Source organism: Triticum dicoccoides, chromosome 6B (genome assembly GCF_002162155.2).
Source record: "Triticum dicoccoides isolate Atlit2015 ecotype Zavitan chromosome 6B, WEW_v2.0, whole genome shotgun sequence".
NCBI classification, from domain to species: Eukaryota; Viridiplantae; Streptophyta; class Magnoliopsida; order Poales; family Poaceae; genus Triticum; species Triticum dicoccoides.
The window spans coordinates 133,059,274-133,076,908 of record NC_041391.1 but is presented as its reverse complement, the minus strand read 5'-3'; the positions used below and the strand labels follow the sequence as shown (position 1 = coordinate 133,076,908).

General features: G+C 40.8%; 1 protein-coding gene and 2 non-coding genes across 5 annotated transcripts in view; all 3 read right to left on the bottom strand.

Moving 5' to 3' along the window:
- Nucleotides 1-5,372: 5,372 nt before the first annotated feature.
- The window catches only part of LOC119323971, a 13,287-nt gene continuing 1,024 nt past the window's right edge, over nt 5,373-17,635 (bottom strand). Inside the window, exons 2-8 of one of the 3 annotated variants that reach the window (XM_037597689.1) lie at nt 16,881-17,209; nt 16,662-16,747; nt 16,349-16,495; nt 16,144-16,246; nt 15,183-15,295; nt 14,618-14,732; nt 5,373-6,094 (exon numbers count right to left, since the gene is read on the bottom strand). In XM_037597689.1, the coding sequence (XP_037453586.1) occupies nt 14,640-14,732; nt 15,183-15,295; nt 16,144-16,246; nt 16,349-16,495; nt 16,662-16,747; nt 16,881-17,157 (819 nt within the window). In that variant the 5' untranslated portion in view covers nt 17,158-17,209 and the 3' untranslated portion in view covers nt 5,373-6,094; nt 14,618-14,639. Of the gene's footprint in view, nt 6,095-14,442; nt 14,733-15,182; nt 15,296-16,143; nt 16,247-16,348; nt 16,496-16,661; nt 16,748-16,880; nt 17,210-17,635 lie in introns of those variants that run through there. The other 2 variants (XM_037597687.1, XM_037597688.1) reach the window with 2 other exon arrangements.
- LOC119327152 lies at nt 12,341-12,418 on the bottom strand. Its single transcript, XR_005158428.1, has one exon. It is a non-coding gene; the product is annotated as a small nucleolar RNA snoR117 (small nucleolar RNA).
- Nucleotides 13,750-13,827, bottom strand: LOC119327153. The gene has a single exon (XR_005158429.1). It is a non-coding gene; the product is annotated as a small nucleolar RNA snoR117 (small nucleolar RNA).

Here is a 17,635-nt window from a genome sequence, read left to right as displayed (position 1 = left end):
CCCTTGGCCATGACAAAAAAATGCAACTAGAGCTACATCCTGATGAATATATGACTATATGAGCATGATTGGTTTGAATTGACAGTGCAAATTTTTAAATCACACAAACGCCAAATTTTCTTTCTCGTCAGTCAAGTGAATCACCCAGGCCATCCTTCTGCCTGATCTGGCTGCATGATGTGCACACACATAATTTGCACATTACAGCTTTAAAAAGCAGACGTTGCTTGCAGCAGGAAAACTCAGCAGAAAAGAGAAACACAATGCATATCGGGCAATGCACCTCGAGGGAAAAAGTGCCATGGACCTTGGTTTTCTTGGTGGCGCCTCTCAAGGATCTTGAGGCACTAAACACAACTGGAGTACTTGGTTGTACTTTTAACATGACCTGTTGCGTCCAAGGTGTTCTTCACTTTTTTGTATGTGTGTGTGTGTGTGGAGAAGAGAGAAAGTACATATTTTTCTCCAATGTATGTATCTTTATTATTGTGGGTTGGTTCTGCTGGTGTACATCTGTCACCTCTTGATAATTTGTGAACATGAAGATCTAGCAGAAGAAAGAGGGGGAAAAATGATAAGAGGAAAAGGGATCTTGTTTGCCATTGATTGTGGCTTTTGGATCATAGTGTCACCTGAGTCGAAAGGTTGGCTCATGCATTATACATGGAATTAGTGAGACAGCAGCCTGTGCATGTGGTTAGATGAGACATAATGTCCCTTGGAGCTTGACAAGGCACCATAAGCAACAATCAATTAGTGCCTTAATTAGAGGTTATGGAATTTCAGATTATTGTTTCATGTATGGCTGTTTTGCGGCTTTATATATATTAGCCAATAAATTCTCTCATACAAAGTGAGTAGTTCTTAACCATAAACAAAACCAGAAATATCCTTTATGGAGATGCAAAGGTCATACAGAATAAACACTTTACTAAATATAAAAGGAGGTGACTGAAAAGCATAACTATATTGAAACAAAGGCCACACTAAACAATTCTCCCAGAGAATAAAGAGCAGAATTTTATCATTCGAAGCACGCCAAATGCGGCCAACGACTATTTCATACCAAAGAAGAGAATTTCTTAACAGTGGAAATGTAACTCGGATCTTATCATCCAAAGGAGGTGAATAAAAAGCACAGCTATATTGGAACAAAAGGCCACCCTAAACAATTCTCCAGAGAATAAAGAGCGGAATTTCATCATCCGAAGCACGCTAAATGCGGCCAAAGACTATTTCACATCAAAGAAGAGAATTTCTTAACAGCCTGAGATGTAATTCAGATCTTATAAAAAGCATGGTGGGCATCGCAAACGCGATCTACCGATCGTGCACGGAAATTAAACAAGTGTTCTTTTGATTCCTTCTTGCAGAAACCAAGACTAAGGATCTGCCCCCTCTTAAATTAAACCTCGGCGGGTTTGTACTTGTGCTCAATTGAATAGTGGTTATGAGCAGCTGCATATGGGCTAATGCATGCACTAACCTGCTTTCTGTGCTCCTTAAGCCCATGTGGTCGGTGGGGACAAAGGCTGCCGTGCTCATGTTCAGCCACATTGCTCCATCAGTAGTTGCACAGTGCAAGGTGCATGGAGCCCCAGATCAGATTCAGTCATTGCTAATTGGAAGAAAATGATTTACTAGCATTTTTTATAAATTTGTGCAAGTTGCAAATGCAAGTGGAAATGTGTTTCTTGGTTCAGGGATTTCAGTAGAATCACATCCACCGAACGCGTACGGGTCAACATCGGGCTGATTGTAACAGATCCCAGATTTCATTTTTTTTTTCTTCTCTTAAGGTGGGCACTGGAACAGACACTGTCCATGAACAAGTTCTTGAAGAACCTGGTATGATTATGAACCATGCTTTCACTAAACAAGCATCGTCCTCCGTTCTCATGCGTAGCAGCACCGGATTCCGAATTGCGATGAATTTTCGAGGACATTTCCTCGAAGAGCATAAAGCGCGGAGTATTGAAAATTCGAAATCTTGGACCATCTGGTTCCTTTCTTACCTGAGAATTGCATAGACAATTGGCGAGAATCTGATTACACTTGTCTGCCTTCCCTTCCATTTCCATTGTTGGAGGTAGCCATCAAGCACAGGGAAATATGCGTGGCCGCCCGGCTTTAATGTTGTTCTTGGAATACCTTTTCTGCAAATGGAAAAGATAAAACCAAATAATTGAACACAGTCACACACATTTCCTCTTCGCTTTTGCTGCTAGGTGCACCACATCTTCCACACACACACACACACGAACAAACACTGCCCTTGCTCTGTAAAGCAGCCCTACACCTCTCCACTTATGCACATTGTTAGTTCTTACCCTCGTTTTTTCACACTAGTAGTAGCCTTGAAAAACGATCTTATATTGTGGGACGGAGGGAGTATAATGTTTTCACGCGCCGTGCCGAGAAAACGAGATGCGAAAAAGGCGGGCATTATTGCCACAATGGACGGTGAAAGAGCCTGTCATGGTCACTGTAGTGATGGCCAGGGTTTTGTAATGTTCTAGGGAGAGCAATCAAAGTTGTCAAAAGCAGGCTGTTGCATTGCCATGGGGCAGCTGTTAAGCTACAGTGCTTGACAGCAACATTAGGGAGAAGCCTTCAGGTGCTCACAATGCAGTGACTGAAACTGGCTAACCGGTGAAGATCATACCTACCAGATTGCAATCTGAAAATATATCATAATGTCTAGCTCTCCTGAAATGAAACTTGCCATTCTACATCGCAATCAGGGTCGCGGGGCTATTGTCACTGTAGAGCCACTGATCTAATTTTGGAGAAATTCAGAGTACCGACACACACAAAAAGAGAAGGCGCAAGCATAATGCTGGTGAAAAATGGTAGTATGTGGGATCCAGCCAGGGCCAATGCGTGTCAGTGGCGCGCCGGTGGATGTTGTTTTCCATCTCTCTGATACGTCAAGGTATTTCCTAGTTTCCTAGTTCGGCAAAGACTGGACACAGCAACAACCAGTGTCATTCAACAGAAATTCAACCGGAGAACGAACGGCGGAGCCGCCGACCAGGCATAATTTAGGTGGCTTTTTCCTCACTTGGAAGCGCCTGATAGCTGCTTCTGTCATTTTCATAACAGCAGTGGCATGCACAATTATTAATTAACATCCAAAATGTGGGGATGACTTCTCACCTAATCAAGGAGAGTTCCAATGGGACTCCTTGCAACTGACCGCCTACTGGAACATCGCCGTTCGTCGTGGTGCGCCACCATCAATCCAAATCGGCGTTCCATCCAGCAACTAGTAATTCAGGCCATCAGAAATAAATATCACACAAAAATAGGCCATGGTTAGTTGCCGAATTAAACACACATGGTTGCTTGTGTTCTTAGCTGTTGCTGCCCTCATCTTGCATTAAAATAGTTTTTTTCTTTCGTTGATGTGCATGTGTTGATGGTAGAACCCACATAATAATTAGTTTGTTCTAGTGCAATAAGGTCAAGGAGCTCTATGGTGAGGCTGCGCGGTTGACCAACTATAGAAACTAGGGTCAACAATTGTGTTGCTCCTCAAATAAATCAAAACACGTGTTGCTTCTCCTATCACCCAACCAAGAAAAAACTAGACAAGATAGCTAGATACCGAGTAGCACACAAAAATTACACTCAAACCAAGCAGGGGTTAACTCTTATTTAGCGAAGATATTTGATACCTCTGGTGAACACCGATTCTGAACCCAGGATAGCTTTGATCGACTCCTGAGGGCCCCTTTACCAAACAAAATCCAGGATATTTATTATATATGCTAAACAATTCACGGATGCTCTCTCTAAAAAGCCAGCTCATGCCATGCATGCGATGAGAGCAAAAAAGATACATAGAAAGCAAAGACTGGCAGGGCATCAGGATCAAGTTCATCCAGTGCCATAGGGTCATTCACACTTGCCAATATAGCTCTGCATGGAAAGAGGGCCATTTTCACCTGATGTTATGATATATATTTAATAATGCTAAAACTAAAAGTACTCGCTCTTTTGGAAATAACATGGTTGTAGTTCAAATTTGAACAATAACCACGCCACTTATTTCCGAACAGAGGGAGTAGTTCTGTTAGCAAGAACTTTCAAAGATCCAGTTTCCTTAACCCATGCACTGGAAATATAGAACTTTCAATACTAGTTCATTCCACAGCAACAATTAGCTTCATTCAACAGAAATTCAACTGGAGAACAGCTGGGCCGCCGACCAAACTTGATTTAGGTAGCTTTTTCCTCACTTAGAAGCGTCTGATAGTTGCTTCTGTCATTTTCATAACATCAGGCATGCAAAAAACAGCAGCCCAATGCATGCATATTTATTAATTAACATCCAAATATAGGGACGACTTCTCACCTAATCAAGGAGAGTTCCAATGGGACTCCTTGCCACTCACTGGACAACTAACTGCCTACTGGGACTCCTTCCTTCCAGCAACGTCACCGTCATCATCGTGTGTCACCATCCACATTGGCGTCCCATCCAGCAACTAGTAATTTAGGCCAATCAGAAATAAATATCAAATAATTAGGCCATTGCAAATTAAGCACACATGGTTGCTTGTGTTATTGACACTTGCTACCCTCATCTTACATTAAAATGGTTTTACCATTGCTTCGCAATGCACAAGCGTTGATGGAAGAACCCAAATAATTAATTTGTCAAGTGCAACTAAGTGAAGGAACCCTATGGCATCCGTTTCAACAAAAAAAGGGAACCCTATGGCAGGGCTGTGACCTGTGAAGTTGACCAAATATGAGAGACTACTAGTAGTCAAAAAAAAAATGTTGTTCCTCGCATTATATGAAAAAAATGTGTTGCTTCTCCAATCACCCAACCAAGAAAAATAGACAAGGTAGCTAAATACCAGGGAGCACACAGAAATTACACTCAATTCAAACAAGGGCTAACCCTTCTTCTTTTGCGAAGATATTTTTGTAACCCCACGTGAACACAGATTTTGAACCCAGGGTAGGTTTTATGGACTCCTAAGGGGCCCATTACCAAACAAAATCCAAGAAAAAAAATATGATCAACAATTCACGGATGTTATCTCTCTCTAATAATCCAGTTCATGCAATGAATATGGTGAGAGCAAAACAATTTGAAAGCAAAGACTGGAAGGGCATGATGATCAAGTTCACGCAATGCCATAGGGTCATTCACACTTAGCATAGAGCTTCGTGTGCAAAGAAGATCAGTTTCGCTTGACATTATGATATTTAATAATGCTAAAACTAATAGTATCACTCACAAGAACTTCCAAAAAACCAGGACATTTCAACCATACACTAGAAATTTAGAACCTTGACTGCCCTTGCACATGCTGGTTTGCTAATGATCGCCACCTTCAGGTGTTTGTTGCATTATTAACAGTTCAGCAGCAGGGCACATACTGCCGTCCGTGCGTGTCCTTGATTTCAGTAGCACGTCACAAGTCCCAAGGTACTAGCAATCATAGAAAATTAGAAATGGAAGAAACAATTAAAAAGATCCTCCAGTACAAGAGCAGCATGTGCACTGCAAATTATGATGGTGCAGACAGTTCAAGCAATACGACATAAACCTCTAGTTCATTTTCTGAGCAGGGATGCTAGGCGTACAAACTTGTGTAACCTTCAGGGATATCAATTGGTTCATAAATTTGATGAAAATAATCGAAGGATGAAGCGTAGCCAAGCACAGAGTTGCAACATATGCACAATAGAGAACAAATTTCCAACTTTAAATGTTACATTTTATTACGAACCTGGAAGGGGAAAGGAAAGAAATGTATCTAACAAAAAAAGTACATTCAGCATAGCATCCTAGCATTTCTGCAACCTCTCTGTTGAGAATGTGTGGGAGGCAACTCACCTTATTCTCCTATTTTGAGAGCAAACTACCCTACATGAAACAAAAAAGAAACATGAATTCTATTTGGTGGCTAGAAAGGAACGACCTGTTTTCCTTTTGAAAATATACACATATGCGCCACATAAAGGCCCATTTTCATTCCTCGTGATGAAACTGTGATAATATTCATGCAACATCAGCCTTCCAAGTTATGCTGAAATAGGCTGGTTTCCCCATTTCATCATTGCTGTATACCTGGAAAAAAAATGGAGGTTAAATCACAAATATAGTTTCAACTATGGTATGCTTTAGCTTACATAATCTCTATGCATTACAATTTTCAGTAAGTTAATTATTCTCTTGGTTTACTTAGCCATGAAACTTTGTACTATGATATACTAGATGGATAAAACAGTCACAATGGGGGCAAGGTCCCCAGGTAGTGAGGCGGTGTAACTGGTGCTAGTAATCTCCCCGCAACTTAATCATGAGGGCAATTCAGGGCTTCAAGACATGAATTTGTGGTAATAAGGCTTGGGACAGAGCTGATTCCTGAACTATCACCCCCAACACATTTTTGGTAGCTTCACCAACTATGCCCATGCTTAAACAGCTGTCCAGAAGATAGTGCCTTGTGTTGGATCACAGGGAAATGATATGCTCGGTCATCAGATGCATAGATACATCATCTCAAGAACATCAGATGACTTCTCTAGACACAATAATGGCACCGACCCATGACCATGACACGGCGTAACTGGAAATAGCTGCAACTGATGAGGGAGTCAGCAGTCTCACACCTTCTGGATGTGTTCTATTCAAATTCTCGAACATGTGTTCTATTCTAGTTGTCCGTAAATTCCCCAATTTGATGTGTTCCCATTTGTCTGAAAGTGTTACAGCTAATGAGTCATGACTTCATAACTAAGATTACCAAAGCTATGCTCGCTTACATTTTTGTTCATAAAAAGGAAAAAAGAAAAGAATTTGTAGGGTCCTGAACTGGAAAATAATGACATGCCTAATGTTATGAAGACTCCTCGTATCATTGTTTGAGTAGTTGCCATCAGACTTTGTGTACAGATAGTGCAGGCAATTTTTTGCATCACAAAAGAATGAGGTGAATCAAGAGAACATGTACATGATGTCTACCACTTGCAACATTGAATATCCTTCATATACACGTCATCAGATGTTTCAGGTCATTGTCAGGATGGCTTCTGTTAATGATTAAGTGTTTCAAAAACGGTTAGCAAACAAGAACTGGCACTCATAGTGTGATCACATTGCCTTGTTAGATGAAAAGTGGGGACCTTGTTCATGTGCTTGCCATTTTTCTAAGACAGAAGGTAACAGTTAGGACTTAGTAACAGTAGTCTGGAGAGGACACATCGAATGAACGTTTTTACATTGTCAAATTATCTCCACACTTCAGGAGTTCGAGGATGATAACCTCACATGGTCATGCATGCATGAGGATGTACTGTTTTCAAGAAATCTTATGCAAATAATGAGGTGAGGACGATCCACAGCAGGTCGCCTCCTTACGCCTCTAATAGGTCCCTGGCATCTCCCACAGAGGGGCGATAGAAGAGACCCACCAACCACCTCCAAGAAGATCCCTTGGTGGCCTCGAAGGGAAGAAACCCCCCTTATGGCCCAAGGAGAGGTCCATCTTCCCAGGGACCCTACTTAAGTTGGCCCATGGGACAACCTCCACCGGTAGAACCTACAGTCAGAGACCCCACAACATACAGAGCCAAGAACAAGTCTGCCCCTGCTTTTGTTACAGCACCAAGGGGCATCCTACTCTGTAAAGGGCCACAAGCTATTGCACGTAACTCACACTTGTACATCGAACTCTTTCCATCAATACACGAATAAGAGGACACCATGAGCAAGAGGTACCCCTCCAAGACATGAAGCTTGGTGCATCGACGGGAGTGGGGTGCATTCTTTTGCACCCCAACCAGCATAAATTCCCATGTCACTTTCAATCTGGTGTCCTGGTTGCCAACCTAGGAGAATAATCATTATTGATCCATTACTGGCAGTAGGCTGGAAGGATGAATTGTCTACAGAGAAGAAATTAAACTCCAATTTCATGTTGTCTCAAACAAATACAGATATCATATTAACTTGGAGGGAAGTTGGTAGAAAAAATACCAATACCTGGGAAATGCGAAAATTTGGAGAATGTCAAAGAAATCAAATAAATGGATGGGAGGTGGAAAGTAAAAAAGAAGAAGAACTAATGGAGCACCAATAATTAGACCAGCAAACAAACTGGTAAGAAGTTAGCTGCTAAGAGGGAGATGCTTGGTTCTTTCAGAAAGATATATGCAAGAAGTCTATGCCTATAAGCATACAAAAGATGGAGCATATATTCTTGGCTTCAAAAGGAGGCAATGAAAATAGAAGGTTTGATTCAGGTAAGACAGTCATATGGGCAAGATTGTAATTTTAAAGCTCAAACTCCTTACTTCGCGTGACTTTGCATTGCAACTCAGTTGTCTTGTTAATCAACATCAACTAATTAGTACTGTTTCCTTTTTGTATTTAGAATAGTGGCAGGAGTTCAGCTTAATCAATTAAGAGAGAATAATAGGACTATTGGAGGTTCAGGTAGGAAACAAGATGACCAGGTATCTACAGGATGACGGCTCTGCGGACTGCAGCCTGCAATTGCGGCAAAGAGCTGAAACAAAATGACAAGGCAAGGCATTGTATGACAGTCTAACTACTGGGTTAGGGTAGCTGAATTGCTGGTTGGTTGTTCTACTCTAGACCACTTGTCTGCTTGATCTTCAAGGCCTCAAGAACTCAAATGAGATGGCTTGCAATAGCTGAAGCTTTTGAGAGGTGTTAAGTACTTCATATGTGCTCATTTTTTCATCAAGAAAACCAGGTCACTAAAATGTCTGAGAAATCATACTACTGTTGGATTGATGCAAATAACTGTGTTTTCTCGTTTCTGGATCAAGTAGAGCTCATAACGCACCTTTAATATTCTCTTATGCCTCTAATTCCGGGAACCAACATTTAAAGTCGTTTGCAGTTTGCAATAGGTGGATGATCCTCAATATGTATGTGAGCCAATAGTTAGAGGATATTGCTGAAGTCCAAGGTATATTAGACCATTTGGTAGTCCCAAAATTAGCTTCTACGATATAAGTTTCCTTCATCTTTTTACAAGGAAAGAACAATGCAGACATTTATTTTCATCAGTCACTCATTTCCAGTGTTTGCATGCAGAAAGCAACACGGTCATGGATATGCAAAGGATTGGACCTCAATTCTATGCATCCCAATTTCTTTGCAGAGAATCGTTCTGGGTATAGTAGACCCCATACTGATGTTTTTGCAGGACACAAGCTTAAAGCATCACTATTTATCCCTCCATTAGTTCCATACAGGAAGATTGGTTTGTTGTTCTTCCATATCACAATAGTTTTGGATAAACAAGGTCAAAGGGATATGAGATAGGGCAAGAACTTGTTCTCGACTCACTAGGCAGAGTACAGCACCGAAGGCGCTACAGAATTTAGCGCATCAGAGACTCTAATTTGCTGTCTCACAGTTCTTAGATTCATACTGCAGGAGGTGTCGGAGATAGGAATGCAGAGGCCGTACAAGATGGAGCATGCGTGATAACTGATAAATATCACCGGGATCGCTGTCAGCAACGTACAGCGCTTAAGTCGCTACATGGATAAACGCATCAGAGACAGAGATCTACTACGGCAATCAAAAGAATGTGTGGCAAAATGAAAACCAAAACAGATGAGAAACACAGCGGACCTCAGAGATACATTAGCGAATGTGAATACAACAACAACAACTAAGCCTTTACTCTTTAGTCCCAAACAAGTTGGTAGGCTAGAGCTGAAACCCATAACATCTCGAAACCAACTCATGGTTCCATCAAAGATATATGCTACGGACAAATTATTCACATCCCAGGCCCCAAAGTTATATCAATACTCAGGGAGCTCATGGAAGAGAAGCAAGCAAGGAAACACATCTTACAACCATTTTTGGAGAAGCTCCAGCCAAAAAGAACTGAACCTAAAATGTTTAAAAGAACTGAACCTAAAATGTTTGCAAAATTAAACCATTGTTGCATTGATGAAAATAACCATGTTTTCTCATTTCTGGATCAAGTTGAAAAAGAGATATTATTTCCCCTTTAGTTCTCTGATGCCTCTAATTCTGGGAACCAACAAGCAGATGATCCAAAATATGTATGTGAATGAAGAGTAGTACTGTAGTACATTGTGCTATAGACTCTAGAGAATAATAATAAGGATTAACTGGATATATACCATGGCAACTTTGGTGAATTGTAAAAATGCGATTACAACTTTGCACTTTGGAAAAATGACATTACAATTATTCCATCCTCTATATAGAGGAGGGTGGATGAATTCTATCGGCATATCCCCCAAACTGTAAAACTGTAATGGCGTTTTCAATTGACCAAAATTGCAGTGACATACATCCACTTAACCGTATTAACCAAGTTCAAGGTATATTTAACCTTTTGGTAGCCCAAAAAAAAGTTTGTACTCCCTCAGTTCCAAAAAAATTGAAGTTCTAGTTTGTCCCAAGTCAAACATCTTTCAGTTTGACCAAGTCTAACAAAAAATATAACAACTTCTACAACACAAAATTAGTTTCATTACATTCATCATAAAATATATTTTCATACTATATTTATTTGATGTTGTAGATATCTATATTTTTGTATATACATGGTCAAACTTAAAGAAGTTTGACTTAGGACAAACCTAGAACTTCAATATTTTGAAACAGATGGAGTAAAGTCTAAGTTGCCTTCAAAGGATTGGACATTGAGCCCTTAGGTAGTATGTACATCCAGAGTTCTTCGAGGATCGTTATGTGCATGGTAGACCATGGCAGTTAAGCTCCAGGCCTGTTTGGAGAAGCTCCAGCCAAATGGTAGTGAGCCTGAATGTCTGGGATATCACACTAAGTTGGTGGGAACCACCAGTTCAGGCTTCTGATAAGATATTATCAAGTCCCATAAAATTCAACCATTTGATTGATGCAGCAGTGGGAAGGATGAACCAGGTGGTTTCTAGACGCCTGACCATCTTTATGATTTTATGGTTATTATTCCATGTTATAAACCACTAACTAGAAATAGCTTGGCCAAGAGACAAATAAGGATTTGATGAAATAGCTATGTTTTTTTTTCTTATTTGATTCGGATACTGTCAATGTACTGTCGATTTTTTACAAACGAAAACTGTTTTCATAATAACAGAACATCGTCCATGCAGGCCCCAGGAGTCCAGATGCAGTTTCAGTTGTGCTTAACCGGCTGCCAGAGATTTTATAAATAATAAAGGCCTGTAATGAATTTAAACTGTTGTGACTGGTTTCATTTACTTTGTGTAGGCATTTTTTATCTGAAAAATTTGTACAAAACTCAGGAGGTGTAGGGGATAGGGATGTGCAGGCCGTACGAGAAGACGGCGCACGCATGATAGCAGTGAGAAACCAGGTTTCTTGACACCTGACCATATTTATACTACAAACGATCCTCGAAGATCGGTGCCTGCTCTCAAACGAAAATTTCATAACAGAGCATCGTCCATGCAGGACCCCTAGTTTCTCATGTGCTTAACTGGCTGCCACAGATTTTATAAAGGCCTGTAATGAACTTGTGACACAGGTTTCGTTTATTTTGCATTAAGCATTTTTATCTTAAAAACGTTCCGTACATAATCTTGTCCATTTACCTACTCCTTCAACTCGCTCTAAAAAAATTGGATTCTGTGTAATAAGTTGTTGATATTCAACAACTCCACGTAAAAAATAATCACAGAAATCTAAACATTTCTCGATCCATCCATAAGGTAGATCGGCGGCTACTCCTCCGATGCGAAAGTAATTGTGCATCATTCGCATACCTGTAGCAGCTTCAAATAGATCATATATTAATTCTCTCTCTCACTATCAATGCGTCCGGGTTCTTTGCAAAGAGGAGATCGTTAGCAGATCGCATATGATAACAATCATCAGAACAAATCCCAACTAAGCATTTACTCGTTTCATCTTAAAAGCCGGGTAAGATCGAATCTAAAAAATCTGGTAAAATAATACTGCAAGACCTTTTGTAATTCGCATATGTAATCATAAAACATGTGAACCGATCTGAACTAAAAGTTGGGAAAAAGAGTTCGGAGTACGCACTCTCGGCAACGTACAGCTCCAAAGTTGCTACAGAGTTTAGAACATCAGAGACTCTAATTTGTTGCCTCAAAATCTACAGTTCATTCATCCGACACTAAGGAGGTGTAGGGGATAGGGATGTGCAGGCCTTGCGAAAGACGGCACACACATGATAACTATCGCCGGCTTGTTGCCTTTCCATGGCTGAGCGTCAGCAAAAACAGATATCAATAAAAACTGTGGCGGTGGGGAAAAATTCAAGATCAAAACCAAAACCAGATGAGAAAGAACCAGAAAGGGGGGCCTCAGAGATACATTAGCAAATGTGGATCATCAGAGATGTCAGATGGTACGGACAAATTGTTAACATCATAGGCCCCAAAAGAAGTAGATTGATGCTCAAGAGACAACTATGAAAGAGATAACTCGTGATTGATAGCATTGTTTCTGTGGGTGACTAAGTTCCAGCTGTTTCTAGAGTAGCTCCAGCCTTAGAATGTCTGGGATGTACATATCCAGAGAAGATATGTAAAATTTCACCTTCAATATTCTCTGAAGCCTCTAATTCGGGGGGAAAGCAGTTCAAGCTGTTTCCTGTTTGCTACAGCCATTTGACCCTCAGAATGTACATGATATGGTATAGAAACAGGTTGTTTCTCGTCTCTACTTGTCTGGAATTTATAGTTTTGGAGAATTGACTCTCAATCTCTTTGAAGTTTTTATAGTTATTATCCCATAGTAAACTGCTACTGCTCTCAAGTGAAAATGAAACTTGCCTCTCTGGCAAGTTTTGGCTTGCATTGTTTCTACTATAGATTGCTACTCATGGACGAAAAGGCTCTGCCCACTCTTCAGCCCAGCTTAAACCGAAGAAAAACAGAACATCAACCACTCTGGCACAGATTCTATTACATTTCAGTTTGGTGATGTGCTGCTGACTGCAATTGATTTTCCGTGCTGTTTCATGCTGTGGTTTGTGAACTGTATCAAGGGTCTGTAATGAACTTTAGACACTGCTTTCGTTTGGATTGAAGTTTCAATCATCTTTCTTTCTAGAAGAAAATGCAGGCACTTATGTTCATTCACTAGTCTTCAACGTTGCCGTGGGGTCCCCGAATTAAATCTTCTAGGTAAGAGATTTCGTATAGTAGATTACACAATGGACTGATTCCAAACGCAAGCAAAACAAGGGCAAGTAAACAGAAAAGCGCAACAAAAAAAATCAAAGAAAATCCAGACCCAAAATTTTCACATGTTTTTAGTTTCGTGGTTAAAAAGACGAAGCTCAAAAGTGTGGAACATAGGGATGCGCGCGCCGTACGTGACACGCCGAGCGCATGATACCTCGTTCCAAAATCGCTCTGGGCAACGTATAGCACCGAAGTCGCTACAGAGTTTAGCGCATCAGAGACTCTAATTTGTTTGCCTCGGAAGTACTACCAAGACACAAAAATACAAAATTGGTCAGGAGATGTAGGGAACAGGGATGCGCATGCCGTACGGGCAGACGGCGCACGCATGATAACTATCGCCGGGGTCGCTCTCGGCAACGTACAGCACCGAAGTCGCTATGGAGATTAGCGCATCAGAGACTCTAATTTGTTGCCTTTACATTCCATGGCTGCGCGACAGCGAAAAATAGAGATCGATAAACGGGGAAAAGTTTCAAGGTCGAAACCAAAACCAGATGAGAAAGAAACACAAAAGGGGGACCTCAGAGATACATTAGCAAATGTGGATCATCAGAGATGTCAGATGGTACGGACAAATTGTTCACATCACAGGCCCCAAGCAATGAAAGATGGAAAATTTGATAGATAAAAGAAAGGAAAATCGGGGAAGAAGGAACGAGGCGGCGGCGGCGGCGATCGAGGAAACACATCTTGCGGCCTCACCCGGTCGCGGCGGCGGCTTGTGGTGCTGGAAGGGGAGGGTATGTGGCGGGTTATATAGGTGCTGCGCTTTAACCCTAGTTTCTTGCGGACCCGGAAAGCCGAGCTGGCGTTATCAAAGCCCAATAGGCCGGCCAGATGAGCCACTGGGCCTACTTTAGGTGTAAATTCCTAAGGAAAAAGCCCAGCTACTGGGCCCGCCCTAGTTTTCTTCAGCGTGTGTCGTGTGGATTACGGACCCCCTGGAAGCCGAGATGGCGTTACGTAAGCCCAATACGCCGCCCAGACGAGTTACTGGGCCCTTTGTCATGAGCCCACTTTTTTAGTTGTAATACGGGCACAAAAATAAGGCCTGGCTAATAGATACACACCACATTAGGAGTGCCGCTCACAAAAAAAAAGGGTAGGAGTGGTCTTTGCTAGAGCGTCTCATTTCTTGGACGCCCTATGCAGCTGAGCAAAACCCCTTCCATATGCTTACGAAATGATAGAGAATTTTTGGTGTGATAATGGAATGGCCATTATGAAATTTGAACCGTGGAAGGGGATGTTTGTTACAGCGTTTTGTACGAGCTGTTTACATATGCTTCTACAAGCTGCGAAGAGTGATTTCTAGGCGAGTAGAGAGCGCGCCCATAACGACTAAGAGAATGCTGTAAATCAACAGCAACTTAAAACTGCCAACCTGATGCTATATGCGGCCATGCTCAATAGAGCCCCAGCGTCCTCAGCTCCGTGACATGGCTAGGATCAAGGTCTGCCACTGGATCAGCTCCTTCGAGATCCTCTACAATATACTCCTGCCACAAGAAGAACATCACAGTATGAGCAAATCTTTTAGCATAAGTTAATCATAAGAAAGAGAAAGTGCTACAATCTCAGAAGTTGTACTGCTAAGAAGCTATTCTTTGCCAGGATATGAAAGAAAACGAAGGCACGGGGTACTAACAAGAAACACCCCCAAAAAAAATCATCTCACAGGGACTTCATGCTCTAGTATAGCCCACTGGGATCATGCAAGGACAACACGGGAAACCTGAACCATGATACAGAACCAATTGGGACACTCTGTTGAAACTGGCATTCAGATTTTCGCAACATATTGGACTGTTGGTGACTAGAGTACTTGGTGGCACAACTAATAGTTCATTAATCAGTTACAGAAACAGTTTATTAATCAGAAAATGCACTTCTCGCGATGGAGATCAATCAAAAAACTTGATGTTTCTGTTTTTCTTTCTGTCACCAACCTTGGTTAACTCTTGCTTTGCAAGAACATGGTAGTGCCGTTCGGTGATCCTCTGTCCACATATTATAGCTATGAAGAATCCATATAGCAAACCAACCAAAATGACAGCCAGTACTGCAGTTTGAGAAAATATTATAAACATTAGGAGAAAATCTGAGCAAGTGCTTCATACACAGCAAAGGCAATGCTAATACTTGTACAATCACAAATCCTATGCTAAATGCCGGCAGCAGATAGACAAATGTCATTACATTCTCATCTTGCCTGTGTTGTCTTTACAATTTACATATGCCAACCAATTTACAAGCATGAGTTCTTGACTTTGTAGCTCCCATTGAGCGTGTAGACTTCTCTCTATCAGACATGTTTGTCTACAATTTGAGTAGTTTAGACGATCATCTGAACTATGAAAAGAAATCCATATGGCAGGTATTTCCATGCTTGCCCAAAGCACAAACCACACTTAGATAACCATGCCTCATCCTATATGAAATGTACTCCCTCTGTAAACTTCATAAGACGTTTTAGGTCACTATTTTACTGACCTAAAATGTCTTATAGAAGTTTACAGCGGGAATACTATGTATGTTTTGTTTGAACTCAAAGGACCAAAGGTGTTGCTGGGACCATAAATTACACCATGATGATCTATATCCTCATAGATACAGAAATACATATCAGGCAAGCATAAGACCATTTGAACACCATATATCTTAATACTGGCCACAAAATTAAAAATGAAAGATGCAAATAATGAGTGGCTTATTTTAAAGTAGTACATGCCAAACCATATTGACAGCACTGAATAGGAAGAAATCCAGTACTAATAAAAGGCATAAGTTATCTAGTTCTCATTCGACATGTTAGGTAAATGGCAATTCAAGAAATTTCTTGAATCATAGACGAAGATATTTTGTAACATGTGCAAGGATAGTAGACATCACTATGAAAATTGAACTTACTTGCCAATGCATAAAAAGCGTAAGGATGCTGTTCATAGCCAAACATTTCTCGCAGCTCATCTCCATAAAATCTGTATACCAGCATACCCAATAAAACAACAACCTATCAGGCAAAAAGAAAATAAATCAACTTGGTAACAAAACAATCAACTTGGTAAGAAAATTAGTTCATGGCACTAGACTATACAAGGTGTGAACATCTTACCAGTTGTACAATGAAAAAGATCAATGTGTGATCTCTAGCAACCAGAAGTTGAAACTTGAGCCTTAACCACCATCGATCTGGAGGAACATTTGCACGAAGTAAGAATGCTGCCCGACACTCAGTGCAATGTGAAAAAGCAAAACCTTCCTGGATGATGTGTAACAAAGAAACTAGGTCAGAATGAGAATAATGTAACGATAATGAGTGTTAGCGTGTCAGGGATTTGGGTGGATTTCAGGATATTGAGCACTTGAGCGTCGACTCTACACTCTACAAGTGCAATGTAAATGACAAAATGCTCGTGAATCAATACCTTTGTTGATCTCCAGTTATCAAGACAGGACCTATGGACATACTTTTGTGTGCCCTTGCAATTGCATGGCGCAATCAAGTCATCACCTGCTTGCAGCAGAAATGCGACATGGTAAACAGCAACTTAATATAAAATTAAAATATAACAAGTATATAAAGCCCTAAAGGTGCTATCTAAGAAAAGGGTATTTCAGGTCATAGTGTAGTGTGGACTGCGGACCTTCATTATCAAGGCAAATCCGGCATTGTGGAAAGTCTTGAATGACAAGATGGGTATCTTCATTCGCATCGATATTGTGATTTTCATCCTCAACAATCAATGGCTTGATTTCACATGAGGCCAGATACTCAGTGGAGCTTCCTGCGGTGTCAGATTGTGAAAATATCTCCTGCGAATCTGATGCTGTTTCCCGGTCACAAAGGGGCACCAGCTGTGTTCCTTCGTCATCTCGGGTGCCATGTGAAGCCAACTGCATTATGAACAATACCCAAATCATGCCTGGATATCACTGAGGAAACATGTTGCCGGTCATATGATAAAAGCAAGTCCTGCAGGATAATGAAGTACTAGTCAACTATATAATAAGCATGATTTTGAAAGAAAGGGTGGAAGAAATTAATAGATGGATATAATAACATAGTAACACAACATAAAAACGAAAGGCCATTTAGGGTAAATTCCATAAAATTTACTATGAAATTTTGAAGTATGGATACTGGTAACCTCCTCTTTGGTTGACAATGAAGAACATGGGAGTGATGAATTATACAGGGCATGTTATCAGACCACATGCTATTTTTAAATATTTTCTTAGCAAATGTTACAGTTTTACACGAACTAGGATTGGTTCATAATGGAATCCTGTAAACTGGAACATGGAATGATTGATGTCCTCTGGCGGGTTTCTCTGCTTGGGACTGTTCCATTAGCATCCTTAATAATCATATAAAGTGCAAAATCAGTTATCGTCCCAA